The sequence below is a fragment of the Crotalus tigris genome, unplaced genomic scaffold, assembly GCF_016545835.1.
Source record: "Crotalus tigris isolate CLP2741 ecotype Arizona unplaced genomic scaffold, ASM1654583v1 scf7180000017668.6805642782:7212621, whole genome shotgun sequence".
Lineage (NCBI taxonomy): Eukaryota > Metazoa > Chordata > Lepidosauria > Squamata > Viperidae > Crotalus > Crotalus tigris.
The window spans coordinates 5,448,455-5,471,748 of record NW_024096554.1 but is presented as its reverse complement, the minus strand read 5'-3'; the positions used below and the strand labels follow the sequence as shown (position 1 = coordinate 5,471,748).

General features: G+C 40.3%; 1 protein-coding gene and 1 pseudogene across 2 annotated transcripts in view; one reads left to right on the top strand and one right to left on the bottom strand.

Moving 5' to 3' along the window:
- QSOX1 (quiescin sulfhydryl oxidase 1) overlaps positions 1 to 23,294 on the top strand; it is a 74,919-nt gene that overhangs the window by 37,215 nt on the left and 14,410 nt on the right. For both annotated transcript variants that reach the window (XM_039337140.1, XM_039337141.1), the window contains 4 exons: positions 5,898 to 6,035; positions 9,393 to 9,522; positions 14,925 to 15,041; positions 21,490 to 21,628. In XM_039337140.1, the coding sequence (XP_039193074.1) occupies positions 5,898 to 6,035; positions 9,393 to 9,522; positions 14,925 to 15,041; positions 21,490 to 21,628 (524 nt within the window). The remainder of the gene's footprint in view (positions 1 to 5,897; positions 6,036 to 9,392; positions 9,523 to 14,924; positions 15,042 to 21,489; positions 21,629 to 23,294) is intronic.
- Positions 7,362 to 8,309, bottom strand: LOC120305384 (annotated as a pseudogene).

Below are 23,294 nucleotides of genomic sequence, written 5' to 3'. Positions count from 1 at the left end.
TCCTAAAAATAATGCAGAGAACAGCAGCAAAGATGATAAGGAGTCTGCAGGTTAAACCATATGATGAACCATACGGTTAAGGGAACTATGTATGTTTAGTCTAACAAAAAGAGGGATTAGAGGAAATATGACAGCTGCCTTCCAGTACTTAAGGGCCAGTCCAGAGATGAGGGGATTGACTTATTCTCCAAAGTACCTGAGGGCAGGACAAAAAGCAATAGGTGGAAGCTTGTTAAAGAGAGAGCCTACCCGGAACTAAAGAGAAATTTCCTGACGGTGAGAGCAATTAACCAATGGAACAGCTTGCCTCCTGGAGTTATGGATGCTGGAGGTTTTCAAGAAAAAAATTGAACATCCATTTGTCCAGGATGGTATAAGAATCCTGGCAGAGGGTTGGACTAGAAGACCTTCCAATCCTATGATTCTATGATTTAGGCATCTGCAAAAAACTTCAACAGGATAGATTTCTACACAACTTCTGTGATCATTGTAATAAGAGGTCAGCCCTCTATATCCAGATTCATTATAATTCAGACAGCTGCATTGTCAAAACCTGTTTTCAGCCAACTGCTTGGACGTGCAAGTGTTTACCTGTTATCCGGGTTGGGAATGATGGAATCTCCACTGATGGGAGGTTCTTGTTGTGCGTGAAGCAAAAATCCTGTATTTTTCTTTTGGGTGTTGCTCAAAAAGAGATCTTCTGGGATATAAAGGATTTATGTGTGGAGGGTGTGGATATGGGATATGTCTTGCTAATTTCTTACTAAAGCATCGAGAGTGCTGTCATTCCAGAGAGGCACGCTGTGTTCCTCTCTTGTTATTACATCACACACACACACAATTAGAATCCTCTAAGATAGCAATATCAAGCCTGGTTCTGTCTAGATATGAGGAATTGTACCTCCGATTACTATGATAAATTTTTGACTGCGGCCTGTAGTTTAATCTAAGTCTCCCTCAAACTAGATTTGAGCAAATCATTTGTGGTGAACTCCTGTATCCTTTAATGTCATAACAGCAGATCTAGTATATATTGGATTTATGCCATCTGATCTATACAATTTCTTGTCTTGTACATTCCTTCTTCACCTTAATGATTTATGTACACTGACTTTTTTGTGGTTAGCTGCACGTGTTAGGAGATTTTCTTTGGCGATAACATTTCATAATCCTGCACTAGTTATACTCTCTATCTAAAATAAACAGTTCTCACGTCTAATGCTGCAGTATAATGTGTCAACACAGTAAATTATTAATTCATTGTGAATCTTCTGAGAAGAAAGGTGATTCCCTAGTTATGGAGCATTCAAATTTGAGCCACTATCTCTTGGCATAGTAGCTTGGAAGCTGAATTTTGAGGCATTTGTACATTTGTGCACAACTAAATAGAATTTTACCTTTTGATATGCTCAGCAACTGTAAGTTAAGTAAAGCTGAACAACTGAATTCTAAATTCTCAAACTAGAATGTGAAATTGATGTAAGGCCTATGAGATTTCATTGTAGTTGATTCATTCCATTCATCAGGAGGCCAACAGCTTTTAATTACCTTCTGCAAAATTACAGCCCATAGAAAGACATAACTTCGCTGGTTGGCTCAACTTGTAAGTGTCCCAGCTGGTCATGAAGCACCAGTCTTCTTGTTTCAAATGGGACAATGAAAGGAATGGGAAATGGGCCATGTTTTTTTTAATATTTTCTCTTTCCCACATTCTTCCTTATTTTTTCTTCTGGAGTTAAACTGCGATGATAAAATACTCCTTTTCAGATTTCCAGAACATTTATATATAAAAAAAGTGTGCTGTTAGGTTTATGGAGCCAGGCTTTTGGGGCTCAGGAAGTAGAATTAAATCCTTCATCTTCATGCAGTAGCAAATCCATAGTTTGTGCATGTTTTTTAGCTGTGGAAATAACTGTGAGCATAGGACTTTGCAACTTGTGCCCCCTTTAGACATAAGTGCAATGAAGGGATCTATGTGAATAGGGCAGGGTTTGCATTGCATCACTTTTGGCAGCATGCTGCTGTGCTCCTTTTAAGATGCTGCTGTGGTTTTATAGGGCACTGACTCTTTGTTTTCCAGGAAGGTAATTCCACATTGAACCCAGTAGAATTAGTGACTGAAAATTACTCATGTTTATATCACCATAACTAAGCTATCCTAGTCCATCAGTATATGTATGTAACTGGCATAAACACTCTTTGGCATTAAGGTAGACATCTCCAGGCCATGTACCTGCTGCTTCAGAGGGCATTTAGTTCCATCCACAATTACTCATTTCCTTGATTTAGAAACAATTGCCTGATACTACCTTAATCTCACCAGGATACAGGCACAGTGTACAGTATTGACCCCCTTCTAGTCTATTATTGCTGCTGGGCATTGCCCTAAGCCTTTTCACATTCTTTATCATGCCTCCCAATGCTTTACGTAGATACAGTATTAAATAGCACCAAACTACTTTGTGATTTTCTCTGGCAAAATTATCAAGGAACTGAAAAATATTCATCCAGTACTACCTTTTGTGATCAGCCCTGCAACTTGTAATACTCTGCCTAGTTTGCAGAAGGGAAGTTATATTTCACATTATTTGGAAACAAAGATCATTGAGTGTGGTCTTCTAAAAACCTGGCAAAGGATCATCTGTGTTCTGACCTACCACCTCACATCCACCCAGCTGCTCGTCTCCTCCACATTCATTTCTAATTGCAGAAAAGTTCATTAGGAGCCAGACAATGGCTGGTTCTGAGATGCTGACAGAGAACAATGGAACCTGTGCTTGGACCCTCTGGTGAATTCCTGCTATTGAATAGTGCATTAAACAACAAGCAGATGGTCTCCCTCCTCCCCCTCCCCTACATCGCTCTTAGCAGATGATTGATGTCCACCTGGCAGTGAAGGCATTAGTGTGATGGGCAAAGGGGCATGTTGGCACTGTTGATTTCCTTAACAAGAGGTTTACCAATGCGACGGCAATACTCACTCCTGGACCAGAGGGGAATAATTGGTGCATGTGAAATCTGTATGCTTTCTTCTGCAGTGAACTAGCTGGAGTGAGGAAACTGGCTCGCTGAGAGGCAGTCATCTTGCTTCTCTCCTGCCAGCTTCACCCAACAGGAGAGCCACTGTTTTCCTTGCTGCAGAACTGGCAGAGAAGAGAATTATTTGTGATGATGCCGACTCTTGGCCATCTGCTCGCAGAGAGCACCAGGCCGAGAAAACAGAGTATAAAGTGACTGTTCCTGGTTGTGCTTCCCTCAGGGATTTTTTTTTTTTTTTGCTGGTACCACTGCTTGCTGCACTAGGAAGCAGCTTTCTCTTAATTTTACGCTGCTTTGGGATGTGAGGGAAATTGGCTTTGTCCAGCAAGATTATTCAAAATTCTCTGTTTATATCCTAAGCCACCTGGTTTGTAGATAAAGGGGTGGCTGAGATTAGGCTTGTCTCTGTTTGAATCTCTCTATAGCACAGGTGTCAAATTCACCATGTCACGTGACATGTCGCGATGTATCGCAACTTTTTTTGCATTGCCGGACCTGGGATGGGCACGGCCTCCGTATGATCAAAGCAGCCTGCGGGCCAGCAGTTTGACACCCCTGCTCTATAGTATATTTCTGATTTCAAAGGGAATCAGATGAGAGAGAGAGAGGGAGGGAGGGAGGGAGAGAGAGAGAGAGAGAGAGAGAGAGAGAGAGATAAGTCAATGTCATCCTATCAAATATGAAGCTCTAGAATACAGTCTATATTTCTCTGACATTTGTTAGGTACAATCCATTTGCTGAACATTAAACAGAAATGAAATGTGGATAATTTCATCTGTACATGTGGTATCAGTAGGAAATAATAATATACTGACTAGCTTCATAATTAAGTCACAGACATCCAGAGTGCAGGATTGTTCTTTAATTTGTGCTAAACTGAGTGTGGGGGGGGGAGGGGAAGTGGATCTGACAGTTTATATAAAGGATATTCCATTTTTTGTCTTCTAAATTAATTATGTAACAAAGACAATAAAGTGAAAGTGAATTGTTCTAATTTGGGATGAATCTGCTTGGCTTGCTCCATCCTGTTAGAGCTTGTTTCCAAGGCCCATTTATTTTAAGTGTTTGCAAATACTGTATTGCCTGTTTTCCAACATGGTGATATAATAATAATTTTCATTTAATATTCCATTCCTATCCTGGCTTTCCCCTTTATCTAGAGATAGATTATTCCAATAGCATGAACCTAATCCACATCTGAGTTTGACAAACCATATTCAAAAGAAAAGAAAGATTGTCAATAATAATAATAATAAAGTTGGAAGGGACCTTGGAGGTCATTGAGTCCATAGGCAGGAAACCCTATACCATTTCAGATAAATAGCTGTCCAGTCTCTTCTTAAAAACTTCCAGTGTTGGAGCATTCACCGCTTCTGGAGGCTGGTTGTTCCATTGGTTAATTGTTCTAACTGTCAGGAAGTTTCTCCTTAGTTCTAGGTTGCTTCTCTCCTTGATCAGTTTCCATCCGTTGCTTCTTGTCCTGCCTTCATTCACCTTGGAGAATAGCTTGACTCCCTCTTCTTTGTGGCAGCCCCTGAGATATTGGAACACTGCTATCATGTCCCCCCTCGTCCTTCTCTTTGTTAAACTAGACATACCCAATTCCAGCAACCGTTCCTTATATGTTTTAGCCTCCAGTCCCCTAATCATCTTTGTTGTTCTTCTCTGTACTCTTTCTAGAGTCTCAGCAACCTTTTTACATCGTCGTGACCAAAACTGGATGCAGTATTCCAAGTGTGGCCTTACCAAGGCATTGTAAAGTGGTCTTCACGTGATCTTGATTCTATCCCTCTGTTAATGCAGCCCAGCATTGTGTTGGCTTTTTTGGCAGCTGCAGCACATTGCTGGCTCATATTTAAATTATTGTCCACTAGGACGCCGAGATCCCTCTCACAGGGAGGGATTGAGCAAGGTACCCCCTATATAGTTACATGGGATCTTATCACTGGAAATCAGACTACCAAGATATTAAACATAGTTATGAATAACAGCTGTGTGAATGCAGAAAAAGTGTACTGCTTAGGGAGAGTTTATTGGTGTGTGCTTTCTGAAATTTTTAATCAGTTAGAATTAGCATGTGGAGCTGATATGGGGAATAGTTGTGAGGTGAGCTACCTATTAAAAATGTGATAAATAACTAAATAAAACATAGAGAAGTCTAAATTAGCCAGTTAAGCAGTTGGAGGAAAAAAATATGGGACTATGTTTCTGTATGTGATCTTTGCAGCAAGACATTTCTGCGCACAAAGATGAAAAGACTTACAAATTCCTACAATGAAAGAATGGATAGTGAAGTCAGTGGAATGGGCTGAAATGATTAAATTAACTTCATTGATTAAAGAAAAGTCTTTGTCTAATTTTGTTTTTACATGGAAACCACTTCTTGCTAGAAACTGAAAAAAAAATCTTACTTTAATTTTTGGATTTGACAATTAGAAATGTTTACGATTGTAGACATACTATTATTGAACTTTTAGCACCTTCCCTTCCCCCTATCTTTTTCCTTCTTAATAATTCGTTTTTTACATTTTATCTTTCATACAAATTGAATACAGTATATAGCATAGCTGGTAATAATGTGTATTTGATCATTTTAGGTAACAGGTAGAGCAGCAAATGGTCTATGGCATGCATACCTATTTGAAATTTACTAGTGCAAAGTATTACATCTCTTTATTAATGGTATATACTCATTTGTGTATTTTGATGCTTAAAGAAAATCGACAGTTCAGTTTTCTCTTTTGTAATATATCTGTGGTTATGTGTGTTATAACCACACAGAAACGGAAGATAGTAACTAGAAAGGACACAACAAGTACATATTGTTAAAGTTTGTCTCCGTTTATGCTTCCTTCTAGGCATGCGGATTGGAGATCCCAGTATACTAATTTTCTGCGGAACTTATCTGGAGTCTTTAGACGAGATATTTTCATACCAACGGTGTCCCCCACTGCACAGTCAACAATGACTTTTACAATTTGGAAGATGGCAGACCAGTGAGTGCCAGCTTCCCTGAATGGTTTAATGTTTCTTCTTTCCAAGTGCTGTTTCAGATGTTCTCACACTATAAGTTAAAACTGGTCAATCTCGCCATTCATTAGTTATGAGGAGTAGGGTATCCAGCCTGCCCTCCACAATCTTATAAACAAAAAGGGGGCTAGCAGATGCAAGAGCTATACATCATGGATGTACAGTGCTTTGCATCCAAAGTGGAAAAATTACGTTAGAGGTAGCATTGGAATGTTCTCTGCACCTTTCAACACCTCCTTTAAAAAGCTACATCTTTTCCTGTGTTGGCACAGTAGGCATGCATCTCTGGAAAATCTATGTTTAAGCTAACAGCATGTTATGACAAATGTGCCACATCGTTTTGGCACTTCATTAATGCCAGTGCATATTTTCTTTGGACTGAAGTTGCTGTGCCAGCCCAGGAAAAGGTGCAGCATTTTGAAAGAGGTCATGACAAGTTGCAGTGAAATCTTAACATGTAAACACCTTTTTTTTTGGCTTTGAAGCCAGGTAGCTGTACATCACTGTTATACTTGCATGCATACTCATCACCTGTTCCCTTTCAAGGTAAGCTACTTAATGTGGAATGTAGGAAGGGAGTAAGCCAAAGAAATTAAATCATGAGCTTAGAAAAAGAAAACAAAATAAAGCTCAATTTAGTTCACAACAATATCCTCTCTATACTTTTCTGCGATGGCAACTGTCTTTGTTTCTACTATGTCCTTTCAGAGTTTGATATACTGACTTTTTTTTCTTTAAATTTCTCACTTCTCTCTAAGGACCTCAGCAACTCCAAACACCCTTCCTCTTTGTCTTTCATAGATTTGCTTTATGATTTAATTCTTATTCATTCTTCCTATATGACCAAACCATTTCAATGTACTTTCATACATATTCATTTTCATAATCAGCACTCATATGGATTCATTCTTGATTCTTTTTCTTGTTTTACCACCATATTTCTTAAATACCCCTTTCTTACTGTATCCAACTTAACTTTTATGTTCTCTTGACATAATGAACTCCCACTACCTTATACAAAAGCAGAAGCATGTTTTAATACATAGTCATAGTCATTCTTGCTTCTTTCAACAGTCATTTTTTGTTCTTTGGCATTTATCTATAATTGTTTATTCTCTCTTTCCTGTAAAACACATCTTACGTTATTTTCAGATCCATATTCCTTGTTGCATCACACTATCTACAAATTTAGTCTTTATTAGCTTTTGGACTTAGTACTTTTCCATTTTGTGTACTTCCAGCCCATTTGCACTGTGCATTAACAATAATTGAAGAGAGCTGCATTGAACTAAGTTTCCAAATATTACAGACCTTAAGAGTAAGATCAGTACAAAATATTACAAGTAAAAGTCACGATATAAAATAGCAGCTCCACATAATTTTCAAGTTTTACTGAACATGATAATTCAATTTGCTTCATTTTTGGAAGCCTCATCAAAGTTCTCCACGAGATCTGGAACTTCATCATCATCATCATCTTCTCCAGTAGCAAGAGGTGCTTTTCCATCCACAGATTGTTTTGGTAGAGCTTCTGCCAGTCCTCTCAAACTTGTCAAACTATCAGCGCCAAGTTGGTTTAAGATACTAGGCAACATTTCAGTCAGCTGCTTTGTCTCAGCATGGCCTGTGATTGGTTAGCAGCTAGTGAAGCTTGAATTTTAGGATTGTTGAAGTGAATTACAGTGCCTTGGTTGGTGAACATGTTGACCTCTTCAATCCCAGATATGTTATTTACACCCAATTTCTTTAAGGAAAACTGAAGTTTCTTGTCATCTGCTGTAGCTGTTCTGTGAACCACCTTCTTCTTTCTATGAGCAGTACCCTTCCCACCGATGCGCACTTGGGCCTGTAGTTTAGCTAATTTTTCTTGATACATGATCGTTTCTTTCATCTAAGGAAGAAAAAAAAGGCAAAGGGGAGAATTAGATGGGCAGAGAGCCACACTGCTTCAGTGCTGGTGGGATTAAAGAGGACGCTCAAACGAGCCTGGCCCTGCTCAGCTCAGCCTACCCACTATTTATCTAAAGTTCACTGCAAATTCATTCTAAGTCTTGGCCAAGAGAAGGGCATCATCTGCGCATGAAAGAACACAGAAGTTTATGTCCCTGTTCACCATATTGTTAGTGTCACTACAAGCATTCCTTATACACATTGGCAAACCAAATGGATATTATACACCCATGTCTCACTTTCTGCTCAATGCTAAACCATTGAGTAAGCGTTCTGTTTGTATCCACACAATTTATTTACTTTTTTTTTCCTATTCTGGTTAGTTTCCAACCTTCAATTCCATTTTCATACAAAACATTCCATACTTCAAACCCATTCACTTTTATCAGTTTCTCCAAAATCAACAAATGTACAATAAATGTTCTCGCAAACAGCACAGGATCTGTCATTTAAGAATTTTGCAAAGAATGTCTTAATACTGAAATCATTCTTCTGTTCAGCTGTGATTGAGTAGGGTTTTGATGAAATTTCAATTTGGGATTAATTTTAATCAAAATCCTACTCTGGACAGATAATTCATAGAAAAGCCATTCCTGCATTTTAGAGCATATTTGAGCATAATACATGATTGAATGCAGCTCTACAAAAGGATGCACATAAAAACTGGAAGCTGGAGAGAACTGTTTCTTGAGAGAATATCCTGTTACGTTATTCTACTCATTCTCAAAGCACATTTGTACATAGGCATTAAAATGGTGCTCTCTGGGGAAAGTTAGCTCTTCTTTCTTTTGTTCAAAATAGTTTTCATATTACTTGGAAGTCCAGCTAGATTATCTGATGTCATGGAATGAGCTACACATTCTTAGTGGATTTCACTGAGACCAACTCCAATTATAATCTGGCAAGAAATCTTTAAAAACAGTAAATAATTTGGGGAGGAATAAAATAGTGATTGATACAAAGCATGAGGGCAAGACACTTAAGTATTAAAAGAAATAGAAGCTTAGTTCAAGTTGTAATTTGAAGGGGGTCCAGTCAGATGGAAATTAAATTATGGAAGTCTATTATGTGCAGGAGACTCACATTTGTGGATTTTTGATTTTAGCAAAGAATGTGGATGTCAGTGCAAATTTATAGAAAGTAATCTCAAGAGAGATAGTGGAGGATAAAGTCTCATTTTTTCCCCCAGAGAAGATGATTACCAGTTCTATAGCCACAGCTCAAGCTAGCTTTATGCATCTCTGAACTCTGTTGACAACTAGTGGGTCAGATAGTGCCAAAGAAGGTGTGAGGTTACATCCTAGAATTGCCATTTTATGTTGTGTTAGTTATTAATATATTTCCCCCTTTTTTGGTTAATATTTGTGCCACAGGAAAAAGATATACATGGCTGATGTAGAATCTGCAGTACTTTATACCCTAAGGACAGAGGCTGCAGTATTCTCCAACCTTGAGGGAGAGCAACTCTCCACTTTGAAGGACTTTGTGTCTGTTTTGGTCCAGGTGAGTGATGTGACACTTTTTGACCTGAGAGACTTTCCAAACAATTCCTCTCTCTTGCTGCTCTCTCCCCTTTTACATACAGGTAGTATTCAAATTACCACCATTTGTTCAGCAATTGTTTGAAATCAGTTAAACAACTGGTAGTTACATCTGGTCACCCAAATTAAGGCTATTGCAGCCCCCTGCTGTCATGTGATTAAATTTTGGGCACATGGCAATCTACTTGCGTTTATGATTGCAGGAACGCTTCAGCACCCTCTATCTGCCTAACCACCACCCCCATCTCGGCCATTTTGGCTGTCCTGCACTCACTGGCCTTGTCACCTCTGCTAGCCTTGCCATGCAGGCTGACCTTTGCCCTTTTCTTCCTGCCATAAGGTGCACTGGGCCTGGCTCTTCTCAAGCGGGCTGCTGTCTGTGCCAGGACTATTTTTTGAGTTTGTGCCAGCCCCTTGTCCAAATTCTGTTTGAGCTTCTCACAGGAATGGCAGGGCCAGCAAGTGCAGGGCAGCAAGGCCAGTAGAGATGGAGTGTAAGGCAGCCAAACAGGAAGAGAAGTGAGGGAAGACAGGTTGATGGGGGTAGTTGAAGAGAAGAAAGTCTCTTACCAAAGTATGGCCTGGAGAGACCACATTGGGAATGGTTTGAATTGGGGTAGGTCTTTGGCTATCAACTAGCTAACCAAATATTATTTGGTTAATGAGAGCAACTGGGATTCCTGGGATCGCCATCACTAAGCGATGCGGTCATGAGACATCAGGCTTTACAACTGCATCACTTAGTGATGGAAATGGGCGGCAAATAAATTTAATAAACAATAAAATAAAATTTGAGTCCCAATTGCCATCATATCTTAAGGACTACCTCTATATATTTGCTTTTTTATAATCTTACCAGTGATTCTGCCTTTTTAAACTTAGATGAAAATGTTTCATTTGGAGAGCAAGTTCAGTCTTAAAAGTCATCCATAAGCTGTTAATATGCTCCTTTCTCTAGACAAAAATCATAATTCCCCCATTAATAAAGTACTGGTTCTGAATAACCCTGTTTCTTGAGGCCTTTTACTTTTTAGAGTATTAGTGAATTTTGTGTAGCATCTCTGTGAATTTGGCTTCACTTCATGGTGTTTCCTAACTGTGCTCATAACCCTGCAAATGGACAATTCTGAAAAAGCAATAAAAAGAGTTTTGTTACTAAATATTTTTTAAAATGTTTAGTTTTAAACGTTTAGTTTACAAACTAATTGCTATGGTGGACGAGGCCAGTCACATAATATTGACAGGAAACCAATTCATGGAGTTGCTCTCCAAGTCCTGTTTTAGCCTTTTCAGGATATTCCCTATCACTTCAGTTGACCTGTCTTTTTCTGGGCACATGGCCATGCTCCTAGAGAAAGCATGGAGTTACTGCCCTATCATTTTCATTTTCTAAGAATATCTCCAGGATTGTTAGAGAAGAGTAGGCAGAGCTGAGGGGTGGGATTAGCATGTCATCAGTTTAGAATCCTTGAGTTACCACAAGCATTCTAAATCCATTGCCTCCTGAATTCCATTGACCCTTATCCGGTGCCTATTTAGTGTTGAACTTTAGTTGACCAGATTCTGCTATATAGGCTTGAATAAGCTGCAATGGTCCTGATTCTTTGCACCCGACAAGGATTTATGCATTCTTGGGAATAAAGATTATGCTTAAGGCTGCGACTTCATTTTCCAGCATGTAGTTCCCCATGTATGCTTTTTTTTAAATAGCATGTTTTAAAAATCTGTCAGCCAAAATCTCTGTAGGCAACATATTGAGAAATGAGGGCATAATATTTGTGGTTTCAATTCAGTATAAAGTTTTGTTTCTCTCTTGAGTATCTATACTTTATTTTAGTTGCATTTCAGGATTTCGCTGAATACCATTTTTTTAACCTTTTTTTTCACTCCTCACTTTTTAGAATAACAAAAAAGAGCTGTCTAATAGTTTTGAACAATTGGAGAAGATAATTGGTTTGTCCAACTTTAACATGGCCCCAACTAATACTGTTCGATCTTGAACAAAACTAAGCAGGGAGGTCCACCAAAATCCCAAGGGTCTAGATTAGAGAAGTCCAAAATTATCCTGAAAGAAGGCAATGGCAAATCACTTGCGTATTGTTGCCAAGAAAATTACATGGACAGAGTCCTCAGGAGCTGAGCTGGATTTAGGACAATCAGATTAAATGGTAATATTGTATAAGATTTATTATCTCATTTCAAAGCACTTCTCTTATCTACTTACCCAACTTTTTCTACAATCCACTTGCTCAGAATGATTGATATAAATCAGTGAATTTCTTTCCCTTTCCAAACAATGGCAGAGAAAAATTGATCATGATTAATTCATGTGTTAAAAAGTAAAGCAATTGTATACAAAAAGCATACTTGTACCCCCATATAGTCTGAATCTTTAAATCTCAGTTCTTTGTAAATTGGAATAATAATGCTATAATGAAAGAACTATTCAAATTCAAAATTTTCATTTCTGACTACCAGTACCTTATACAATTTATTTTAAATTTACTTCTATTCTTGTATGTTTGATCAAGCATAAAACTGTGAAAAAAGATTCAAGCATTAGCAGAACATTACATCTGATGATCTGCTTTGACTGTCTGTAAATTTTAATGCAGTGTTTCAATGGCAGGTTGAAGATGTGTGACTTCAATTTCCAAAATTCCTCAGCCAGAATGAGGAATGGCTTGACTGACTGGGGAATTCTGGGCGTTGAAGTCCCTACATCTTCAAGTTGCCAAGTTTGAAAAACGTTCTTCTAATGACTTCTAAGATATACCTGTTGCTTCTATAATGTGGATATCAAGGGAAATGCCTAAATGTGTTTACAAGGCTTGAGTATAGGTTCCAAAAAAAATAATTTTTTTTTGCTAAACTGTAATTCTTATTGTGAGAGTAGAGGAATATTGTTAGTTTATATGGATATCAAATTTATCTGCCTCTACAAATCTTGGTTGGATATAAGTGTTAATAAGACATACTCTCTGATGTGTCAGATTTCCTATATTCACATGGGCAAAACCTCCCAGTGTGACTGGGAGATTATTAAATCTGTCCTTCAAGATTGCCAAAGGGAAGGTCTTAAAAACAAGAAAAGGCCAGTAGTATTTAGGTAATTTGCAGGGTAGTAATTTAGGCTTTTTCTAATACTTCTATATGACTGAGCTCACACGCCGTAACTTTGTAGCCTGAGTCCACTATTAATTACCACCTTGATTCTTATTTCCCTTTGGCCTGTATACATAAAAAATGCTCACCAAGTCAGAATTATATGTAATTTTCGGTTTTAATTGTAGCATAAACTTTGGTCAAACAATGTTTTAGCTTCTGAAAGAACCCATGACTTCCTTTCTTTTTTCCCCATAACCAATTTACCTTTGAAAAAGCACAGTCAGTGCTGTATCTGGTGTGAGGTGTGCTGCTAGATTCGGGCCACAAGGTGGAGAAGTCTGACTAAGTTCCAGATACTTAACTCATTATTAGCTAGAGAGAAGTTCCCTGAGGATGGGGCTCTGGCACAAGGCACAAGTCCGAAAGCTCGGGAGACAAAACCTCCGGTCCCAGTGACCGACCCAGATTGGATCCTGTAACTCATTATTTCCTTGGTCTTTTTCTTGCAAGGTTTTTCCTTTCATTTACATTTCTTGGAATTTGGCTTCTCTATATCCAAAATAAAACTAAAGCTTTGGAAGTCTGTTGTTTTTTTTTTCTCTCCCTTCTCTAGAAGGTCCAAGATCTCAACAGGCTTCCTGCAGCCTAGGCATGCTGACTGTACTATGTTAGAAAGATAGATCTGTGTCACTTTATGATTCTCCATAAAGCATGTCTGGCTATACATTCAAATGAGCTAGTGTGTAATCTTCAGATAGAAGAGAAATTGTTGGTTCACTTCAACTCTCTGTGTGCTCATTTTTAAAGAAATAATCAAAGAAAAATCTCTCTTTCATCAACATCCATTGCTGATTTACTTCAATTGCCACCCTGCCATTTAATACTGCTTACATTTTCTCATTGAGAAACAAAACAGGTATTTTATACATCCTCTCAATCAGTTTTCTTGTTTTCTCTGAACTTGCTCCCCTTCTCCAGTCAACCTGTCATTTGCCTGGCTTTCTTCTAGTGACATGGCTTTTTCTGCTACATTTCTCTCTCCCCCTCCCACCCCAGTTGGAGCATATAGCTCTTTGATCCCTCTCCTCCTCCCTGGAGTGCTTGTGGTTTTAAAGTGCTGATGCTAATCGGATTTGAGATGACTTATTGTCAAAGTAGCTTTCTGTGATCCTTGGAGACTATTTTGGACTTAGAGTCAAGATCTGGATCTTGGCTGTAAGCCCATAGGGGCTGACTTGTTTGCTACTGCGGCATCTTGAACACCACTCAAAAAAAGCCCCTCTTAGTATTAGCAAGTAGTGGGCTGGATTTGAGAGGAATGCCATATAGCCCCTTGGAAGACAAGAGATGAACTACTGAGTTTACAGGGCAACTAGCTGTTCCCAGTTTTCAATGCCCCTTTTTCAAGTGCTGTCAAGATCTGCCACCAATAACTGGACAGACAGCGCACGGTTTTTTCAACAGAGTTGGAGCTATATAGGAAACAAGGGTATGGTTTTGGCTCAAGTTACTAATTCTTGCTGACTTGTGATCTCTGTGTGATTGGACCGACAGATGTTCTTGCATTTGGCATTAACAACATTAAGCTTTTGGTGCTAAAGAATGTCAGGGTCTGTGCCAATAACTCTTTGCAGCAGCAGTTCATGGTTGTAACTGAATATTTTTCACACTGCTTTGAGCTTTATGTGTGCCAGCTAATATACTGTACTTCTTATAGCTTGAGTAAGATGGCACTGATTAGTGGTATCTCAATGATTCTGTTGTAATAGATTGCTACAAGGTTTAGACTTCAGTTGTCTATTGTGGCTTAAACTAGCTTTTTAGTCTTTAGTCTGATGAAGGCTAATGGATCTTAGACTATTTCCTCTTAACATGCTTACAATTTCTATCAGAACTCTGGATGGTTTCTGGAATAATATGTTTTGCACAATAAATATGAGCCTGGCTAAATGTCCTATTTTATATTTGTTGAATTCGAAATGCCTGGATGAATTCCATTCTCTCTCTCCTCCACTAGGGAAAAAGGTCATATTATGTGGTTGATTACTCTGGTATCTGCGTATGTCCTACTTGTAGCAGAGGTGTTTCTCCCTAAATTAATGTAACATTGTTTTTGTAGTTTTTTTAAGAAACTGAATTTGGCATGCTATCCAATATACTCTGTGTAGCCACACCATGATACCATGTACCTATGCTTCAAAGCTCGACTCCATCTACACCTTAATCTTTTTCTTTCTATTCTTATTTTTATATCAGCATTTTGCTGGGCGGTTAGTAGTCAAGAATTACCTTTACAACCTGGATTTGTGGCTGAGACCAAAGACAAACATTTCACGGAGTGAATGGGAGGACGCTCTAAGGAACAAAAAGGAGGTGGGTTAATTGAACAAGGAAACGTTTGAAGTGGAGGCCAGATTTACTGATTAAGTCCAATTGAACTCAATTATCTAGATTCTATCCAGAGATTCAGCTTTTTTTAAAAAAAACCCACAAGATATTGAAAGTATTTGTTTCCAAAGCTACAAGCTCCATGTGTAACTTGCTAAATGTCATCATTATCATATATTATGGAGCTGTCCCAAGATATAAATTTATTGCAAATATATTTGAATTTCATTAGTTTATATTATGAATAGTGTAAATATTTTCTGTGATCCACAGACTGTTTTGTTTAAGTGTTTTTTTTTAAAAAAAGCAGATTCTGCCTTTGTTGTTATTAAATAGTTTAGAAAATATGGAATTAGTGCTATTAATGAACTTCATATTAATAGTGTGCAATTCTTGCAATTTATTGGGTACATTTATTGAGAACTGAACAATGTTCATACATTGTTTAGGATTATAATTAAGGCAGAGTATTTTGCTGTATTGTTTTTTTGACAGGTGTCCTTTTTAATGTTGTTTACCTCTGTTTTATTTTGTGTACCATAAAAATTATTCTCCAAACTATTGGTATGCAAGTGGCCAGGATGACGTAGAGGTGAAAGTGTTGTAATGACATTGAGAAGATCCAAGTTTAGATCCACCTTCTGCACAGAAGCTTCTGGACAACACTGGGCCAGGCACACACTCTCAGCCCAGCCCATCTCACAAGTTGTTGTTCTGGGGAAAAATAAGAGGAAGTTCTATAACAGCGTGTTAATGAAGGGAGAAATATAAATCTAAGAAATAATTAAATTCAGTTAAAGCATGGGAAAAATTCCTCATTGCTGTATTCCCACTGAGGCCGATAATGGTCACTTTGACTGTTATTTCACTATTTTAATGTTTTTCATGCTGCTCACCACCCAGAATTATTTGTGTGGGATGGGTGGTGAGAATTAATTAATTAATTAATTAATGGGACGATACAAAAACAGTGGGCAGCCCTTGTTCAATCTATGTTTTTGTCAAATTTTTTTGGTGGGGGGAGAAGGACAAAAAGCCTAACTATCCATTGTATGCAGGCAGTAAGAAAGCTGCCTCTGGAAACAACTTGGGAGGGCAGAGAGATCATGGCCCAGCACTAAGATGTATAGGACAAAAAAGGGGAAATCCCAGAAGTAGGGAAATGTGAGTTCCTTACCTATGGGAAGCCATTAGGGGAATGCATGAAACAAAACAACCACATAAACAATTGTTTTGAACCCTGGACAATCCACTGTGTACATTTCCATTGAATGGTTCCAAGTCAGCCATGCTTTGGCAGAAATTTAACTCAAAACAGATTGGTTTTCAAATTACTTTGAATGTAACTAGCATCAAAGAACCTTACCATGACAAAGAGAACTATTTACCTTTCATGTAGTTTATCTGAAGTCTCCATACAGACGGAAGAAAGGAGCAAAGGGGTGGGATTATGATGCCTGAAACTATCACTGGAAGGGGGGGTGATTGGGTGGGACTGCTGGGGAACCCCTTAAAACCTTGAATGGGAAAGCTTGGACCCCAAGTCCTGTCTAGCACGCCTGCAACCACTTCTTCTTAATAAAGGATTCCTGTTGGAAGAATTATTCCAAGAGTTCTGTCTTCTTAAGATGCAAAGTGGGGTGGGTCCTTACATTAGACAGGACTTGCAAAATTAATCCACCTGGAAGGGAGACCCTTGCCGGGGGATTTTGCAAAAAATTTACCATGTCAGACAATGGAGAAAGGGAGGGGGAAAACTCCCTGGAAAGAGAGCCGCTGACCCAGTTGGAACCTTGCCAGATGTTGGGATCTGAGAGGTCAGACTCCTCAGGAGAAGAAGTGGTGGAGACACAGGACCACAAGCCTCGCTGGTCAATGGGCGTTGGAAAGAAAAGTGAGTGGGGAAAGGAATCAAGAAAGGTGACCCTGAGACGGGGAACCAAGCAACCAGAATGGAAGCAGGAGATGGAGAAATCCCTGCACGCAAGTGAAGAGGAAGGAAGCTGGGCACCGTACTCAGACTGGATCCTAGAGAAAGCTATTGACCTGATGAAGAGAACTCTCAGCTCCCTAGGAGAGGAGAATCCTGAGCCCTATGGCCGCCCCAGCTCCTGGAACCGCAAAGGAAGAAAAACCGAGGGGGACGAGGAACCTGCAACCCCGGGGACAGCTACTGATCCAGTGGCCCCCACCCCCTACCGGACCACAGATGGCAACCTGGACGGAAGACATTACCACCAACAACGGAGGCACCGATCCATTCCAAGACGTCCACCATTGGAGGTGAAATTCAAAGGGGAGCCAACACACTTGGGGTTTTTCCTAACCCAAGTCCTCAGCTATATGGAGGAATACGGGCAGGACATTCCCAGCGACAAAGCCCGCATCCGGATCGTGCAATCTGCCCTGGATGGACCGGCTGCAGATTGGGTGGTGAACTTGCATGACTCCAATGCCCCAGAACTCAGTAACTTCAACTGTTTCATGTCCTCTTTGAGAAGACGATTTGAAGACCCCCTGGCTGATCGCAAAGCCCGTGAAAGGATAAAAACGATGAGGCAAGGCAAACGCCCGGTGGCTGAATATACACAAGAATTCCGGGCCATTGCCAGCAAACTGAATTGGCCAGAAGACATCCTCCTTAGCCATTTCAAAGACGGACTAAACTATGATCTATATGACGCTTGCCTGCCCCGAGGGGACCCACACCGACTTGAGGAATGGTACGTCTTGGCAGAGGAAGCAGAGATTGACATATTGAAGAGGCACCGCCAAGGAAAACAATGGAGCCGCCCCCCGCCTGAGCTGACACACGAACCGGTGAAATCATCGGCTACAGCCAAGAAGCAAATGGGGTGTTTCAAGTGCGGAAGAGAAGGGCATCGAGCTGTAGAATGCCGCTCAAAGGCCCCCCAGCACAACCCAGACAGATCCCCAATCAACAAACCCAGAGAGTATTCAGCTAAGCCAAAAGAAACGGCCATGAGAATGATGGAAATTGCAGAACCCCCCACCTCTGCTCACCAAGGGGAAAGAACTCCAGCCTACCCCACAGGGCCGGTGGATGCCTCAGATGACAGCTCGGAGGGCGAACCCCTGGTAAGTGAATGCATCACACCCATCTTCAAATCAGTGACTATATTAATCCCCCCCATGCCCGAAGCTGTGAAGGTGAAAGCCTTAATAGTCTCTGGCTGCACCCGCTGCCTCATTAGCCCAACACTAGTGGGGAATCTGGGCATCCCATCCAGGAGACTGGAACAACCAATCTCATTTGGCCAGTTAGATGGATCCATAGCAGGGGGGGTGCCAGCTACCCTAGCCACTCTTCCAATACACCTCTCCCTGGGCAAACATGAAGAGGACATAACGTTTGTGGTAACCCCAGGTATGAAATGCCCAATGATTCTAGGGATGGAATGGTTGAAAAAATGGAACCCCTGGGTAAATTGGAGGACGACAGAAATCAAATTCCCGAAGGGGGACCCTATGGACTTAAAACCCCAAGGGAGGCTACCAGAATCAAGAATAGAAAAAGCATCCATAGGAGAGAAAAAAGATTAACAGAAATACCAGGCAGATGCAAGTGATGTGGCAGTGGGGGCTGTGCTATTACAAGAAAATGATGATGCAGTATTGCAACCCTGTGCATATACATCCAAGAAACTCACGGAAACAGAACAGCGCTGGCCCGTATGGGAGAAGGAGGCTTATGGGATACGTTGGGCATTACTCACGTGGCGACAGTTCCTGGAAGGCAACAAAATCCCCTTCCAGGTGTGGACCGATCACAAAAATTTAGAAGCCCTGAAAACGTCCAGGAAACTCAATCCCAAACAAGCCCGCTGGTCTCAGCATTTTCACCAGTTCCAGTTTAAGCTCAAACATTTACCAGGGAGAAAGAACTTCTTGGCAGATGCTCTATCTCGCATGCCTCAATATAACAGCGCACGAACCACAGACTCTAGACCAATAATGGCAGAGTCACAACTGGCAGCACCAGTAACCACAAGAACCCAAGCCAAGTTAAAACCACAACTGGACAGCCAAACTGGAATTGAATTCAGAAAAAGTTTGGAAACAGATGAATAGTTCCAGAAAAACAAAAATGTGTGCACAATGAGAGATGGGTTGCCTTGGGTAGGGGAAAAGTTATATATACCAACAACCCAAAGAATCACGTTCATGCAGCTTTGCCATGACACAAAATCAGCAGGGCATTTTGGATTTGTAAAAACTTTACACTTAATTAAACGGCAATTTTGGTGGCCATCAATAAAAAAGGACATAGAAAGTTATGTTGCCAGCTGCCCAACCTGTGCATCGGCAAAGAGGTTGCAAGGGAAATCGCCAGGGCTATTACAACCAGTGGCAAGTCCCTCAGCCCCCTGGAGGGAAATAGCCATGGATTTTATAGTGGAATTGCCAGAAAGCAATGGGAATACTGTTATCTGGACAGTCACGGACTTATTTTCCAAACAGGTACACTTTATTCCTTGCCAAAAGATTCCCACTGCAAAGGCCTTAGCAAAACTTTTCATCCAGCACATTGCACGGGGCACCCCAACGCATCATCTCTGATAGGGGAGTGCAATTTACGTCTGCATTTTGGAAGGAATTTTTATCCCTCTTAGGGACCACTCAGGGACTGACATCTAGTCATCACCCTCAGACAGATGGACAAACGGAACGGTGCCATTCAGTACTTGAGCAATATTTGAGATGTTTTTTAAATTTCCAACAGAGTGATTGGACGGACTTACTTCCTTTTGCAGAAGTTGCCTACAATAATGCAGTCCACTCCAGCACAGGCTACACTCCTTTTCAAATAGCCAACGGTCAAAGTTTCAACCCTATGCCAGAGTTAAGCCCAAACGAACCAACGATCCCTTCATTGAAAGAATGGATGGAAAACCTACAAAACACCTGGCCAATAGTTAGAAAATCACTAGATGAAGCTAGGCAGGCATATAAAGCACAAGCCGATAAAAAAAGGGTTGAGCCTACATCATTCATTATAGGAGAAATGGTGTACTTATCTACAAAATACCTAAAGTCCCTACAGCCCTGTAAAAAACTTGGACCAAAATATATAGGACCTTTTCCAATTAAAAGAATCATAAATCCAGTAACAGTAGAATTAGAATTACCCAAAAATCTCAGGCTTGCTGAAAAGAGAGCATCAGTCACCTCTATGGCCAAAAATCCCCCCCCCCACCACCTCCAGTCATGGTAGAGGGTGAACAACACTTCGAAATAAAAGAAATCCTTGATTCTAGGAGATATCATGGAGCAACTCAGTACCTAGTTGCCTGGAAACACCTCCCTCCCTCACAAAACGAGTGGGTCCATAAACGTCATGTCAGAGCCCCGAAGCTATTGAAGAGGTTTCACACAGAGTATCCTAACAAGCCTGACTAAGTTTATATCTGTTTTGTTTTCTTTCAGGTGGATCTCTCTTATTTTTAAGAGGGGCCGGATGTCAGAATCCAATTATATTTCATCTTTAATCATCAAATATAGAAAACCCCAATTCTGCCTTCTCTGGATTCTGCCATAAGAGGGAGAGAAGGGGGAGAACAAAGGGGCTTTTTGGCCCTCACTTCCTTCAGTATACTTCTAAGGAATTGAATGTGTTTATTGCAACATCAAAGAGAGACTTTGAATGTAACTAGCATCAAAGAACCTTACCATGACAAAGAGAACTATTTACCTTTTATGTAGTTTATCTGAAGTCTCCATACAGACGGAAGAAAGGAGCAAAGGGGTGGGATTATGATGCCTGAAACTATCACTGGAAGGGGGTTGATTGGGTGGGACTGCTGGGGAACCCTTAAAACCTTTAATGGAAAAGCTTGGACCCCAAGTCCTGTCTAGCACGCCTGAAACTACTTCTTCTTAATAAAGGATTCCTGTTGGAAGAATTATTCCAAGAGTTCTGTCTTCTTAAGATGCAAAGTGGGGTGGGTCCTTACATTGGTTGTTCCAAGTTCCAAATGAAAAAAAAATAAAAAAAAATCAGGATGAGATGAGTAGGGTGAGAACATCATATCCTCTCTCTCTCTTAAGTGGCTCCCAGTTGCTTTTTTGTTCCATCTACCTGTGCTGGCTGGAGACATGAATCCAAGGACTGTGAAGGAATATAGCTGCATACCAAGGATGACTATTCCAACATCATTTAGTTTGAACATGACTGGACAGGTGGGGACTAATGTGGGGAAGGATCTTGGAAGGAGAAAATTACACTTGGGAATTTGGTGTGCAACTCTGAGGTCTGGCTTTGCTCTACTGTACTGCACTTGACCTTTAATAAGGTATATCTTTCTCATAAAATGGGATCATGGATCATTCTTGCTTAAGGTTGAAGGCAGGTGTGACAGGTATTTTGTTCTGTGCACAGCCTTTTTTCTCCAATCTCCCTCCTATCTTTCAGTTTCCAAATGTCACGTTACCTGAGCAACCTCACTGGATAGGATGTCAAGGAAGCAAATCTACTTTCCGGGGTTTTCCATGTGGACTCTGGACTCTCTTCCATCACCTGACTGTTCAAGCAGCATGTCAAAAACAGCCTAGTAAGTAACTGCATGAAAGCTCTATATCTCATTCATCACACTGAACTTCAGAATAGAAGGCCTGATCCGACAACCATAGTCCTTGGATACATTACTCTACCATTTTGAGATTTGTTTAACCATAAAATACAGTCAGAAATATATTTGTAATGTCCATTAAATTCATCATGGTTTCACCCTCATCTCTTGCAGACAGAGGAATTTATATGTATTGTATTTATTATTCTTTTGTCAGATTTATATCTTAGATTTCCCCCTCCCCCAGGATCTCAAACCAGTGTGCATTACACTCCCTTCCCTTTATTCCCCCTCCCCACAAGAACAACTCTATAGGGTAAGCTTATGCTGAGTGATAGGGTCCAAAGTAACTCAGTGAGCTTCCCTGGGTGGAGATGCATTATCACCTGGATCTTTATGGTCCTTTTCCAAAGCCTTAGTGAGCATACATGCTAGGTCTCACAATCACAATTTGAACATACTTAGAAAACATTTTGGGAGTTGGTTCACAATTGAATCATTGAGCCATGGTGGCGCAGTGGTTAGAATGCAGTATTGCAAGCTAATTCTGCTGACTGCCAGGGGTTCGATCTTGACCGGCTCAAAGCTGACTCAGCCTTCCATCCTTCCAAGGTCAGTAAAATGAGGACCCAGATTGTTGGGGGCAATATGCTGACTCTGTAAATTGCTCAGAGAGGGCTGTAAAGCACTGTGAAGCGGTTTATAAGTCTAAGTGATATTGCTATTGGCAATGTTCTGTTTTTGCCCACTCTCAGATTAAAACAAAAAACAAAAAGTAATAGAAATGTCACAAATGTTCTCATATCATTTTTAATATTATTTGTGATGATTAAAAATCTATCTCCCTTTTCTTATGAGAAGTCATCATAAACCATGACAGTTCCTCTTTAATTCTATTTTTTTACAACCATTGCCCTATAACAGTGATGGCGAACCATTTAGAGACCGCGTGCCCAAACTGTAACTCAAAACCCACTTATGCATCATTGGGTGCCAGGTGGGTGTGGCCCATTGGGTGGGCATGGCTGCGGTGGTAACAGAAGACTGGGTGGGACTAAAAAGTTCAATCAATCAATTCCAACTTTGCAAGATCTTTTTTTTCCTGCGAGAAGTTGAAATTGACTGATTGATTGAACCTTTTTTTTTGTACACGGCGGCGGAGGCCTAAAGTGAAAAGGTTTTATAAAACCCAGCTGAAGACCTAGGACTGGGGCAATGGCGCACGTGCCCACAGAGAGGGCTCTGAGTACCGCCTCTGGCACCCATGCCATAAGTTCGCCACCTCTGTCCTATAAAATCCCCTATACACATACACACACAAACACACACCAAATCACCATTACTGCTATTTCTTGCCAGATACCAGTCCCTCTGGTCCAGGTCCAGCATTGCAATTACTATGGTACTGCTACTCTACACCAGTTCTGCACTATTTTGTCACACCTCATCCAAATAATTGCATTACAATTTTATGGCTTTAAGAGAGAAAAGGAAGCATTTAAGTCAGAAACATAACTTAGACAAGAAATGGCAGAAATGGTGTGTCAACGCTGTAAACATTGGATGTTCCCACTCTGACAACTGATGGAAATTACAGCCATTTTATCTTTGCTTTTAATTTGCTTTTTCTGGTATTTAGAAATCAGGT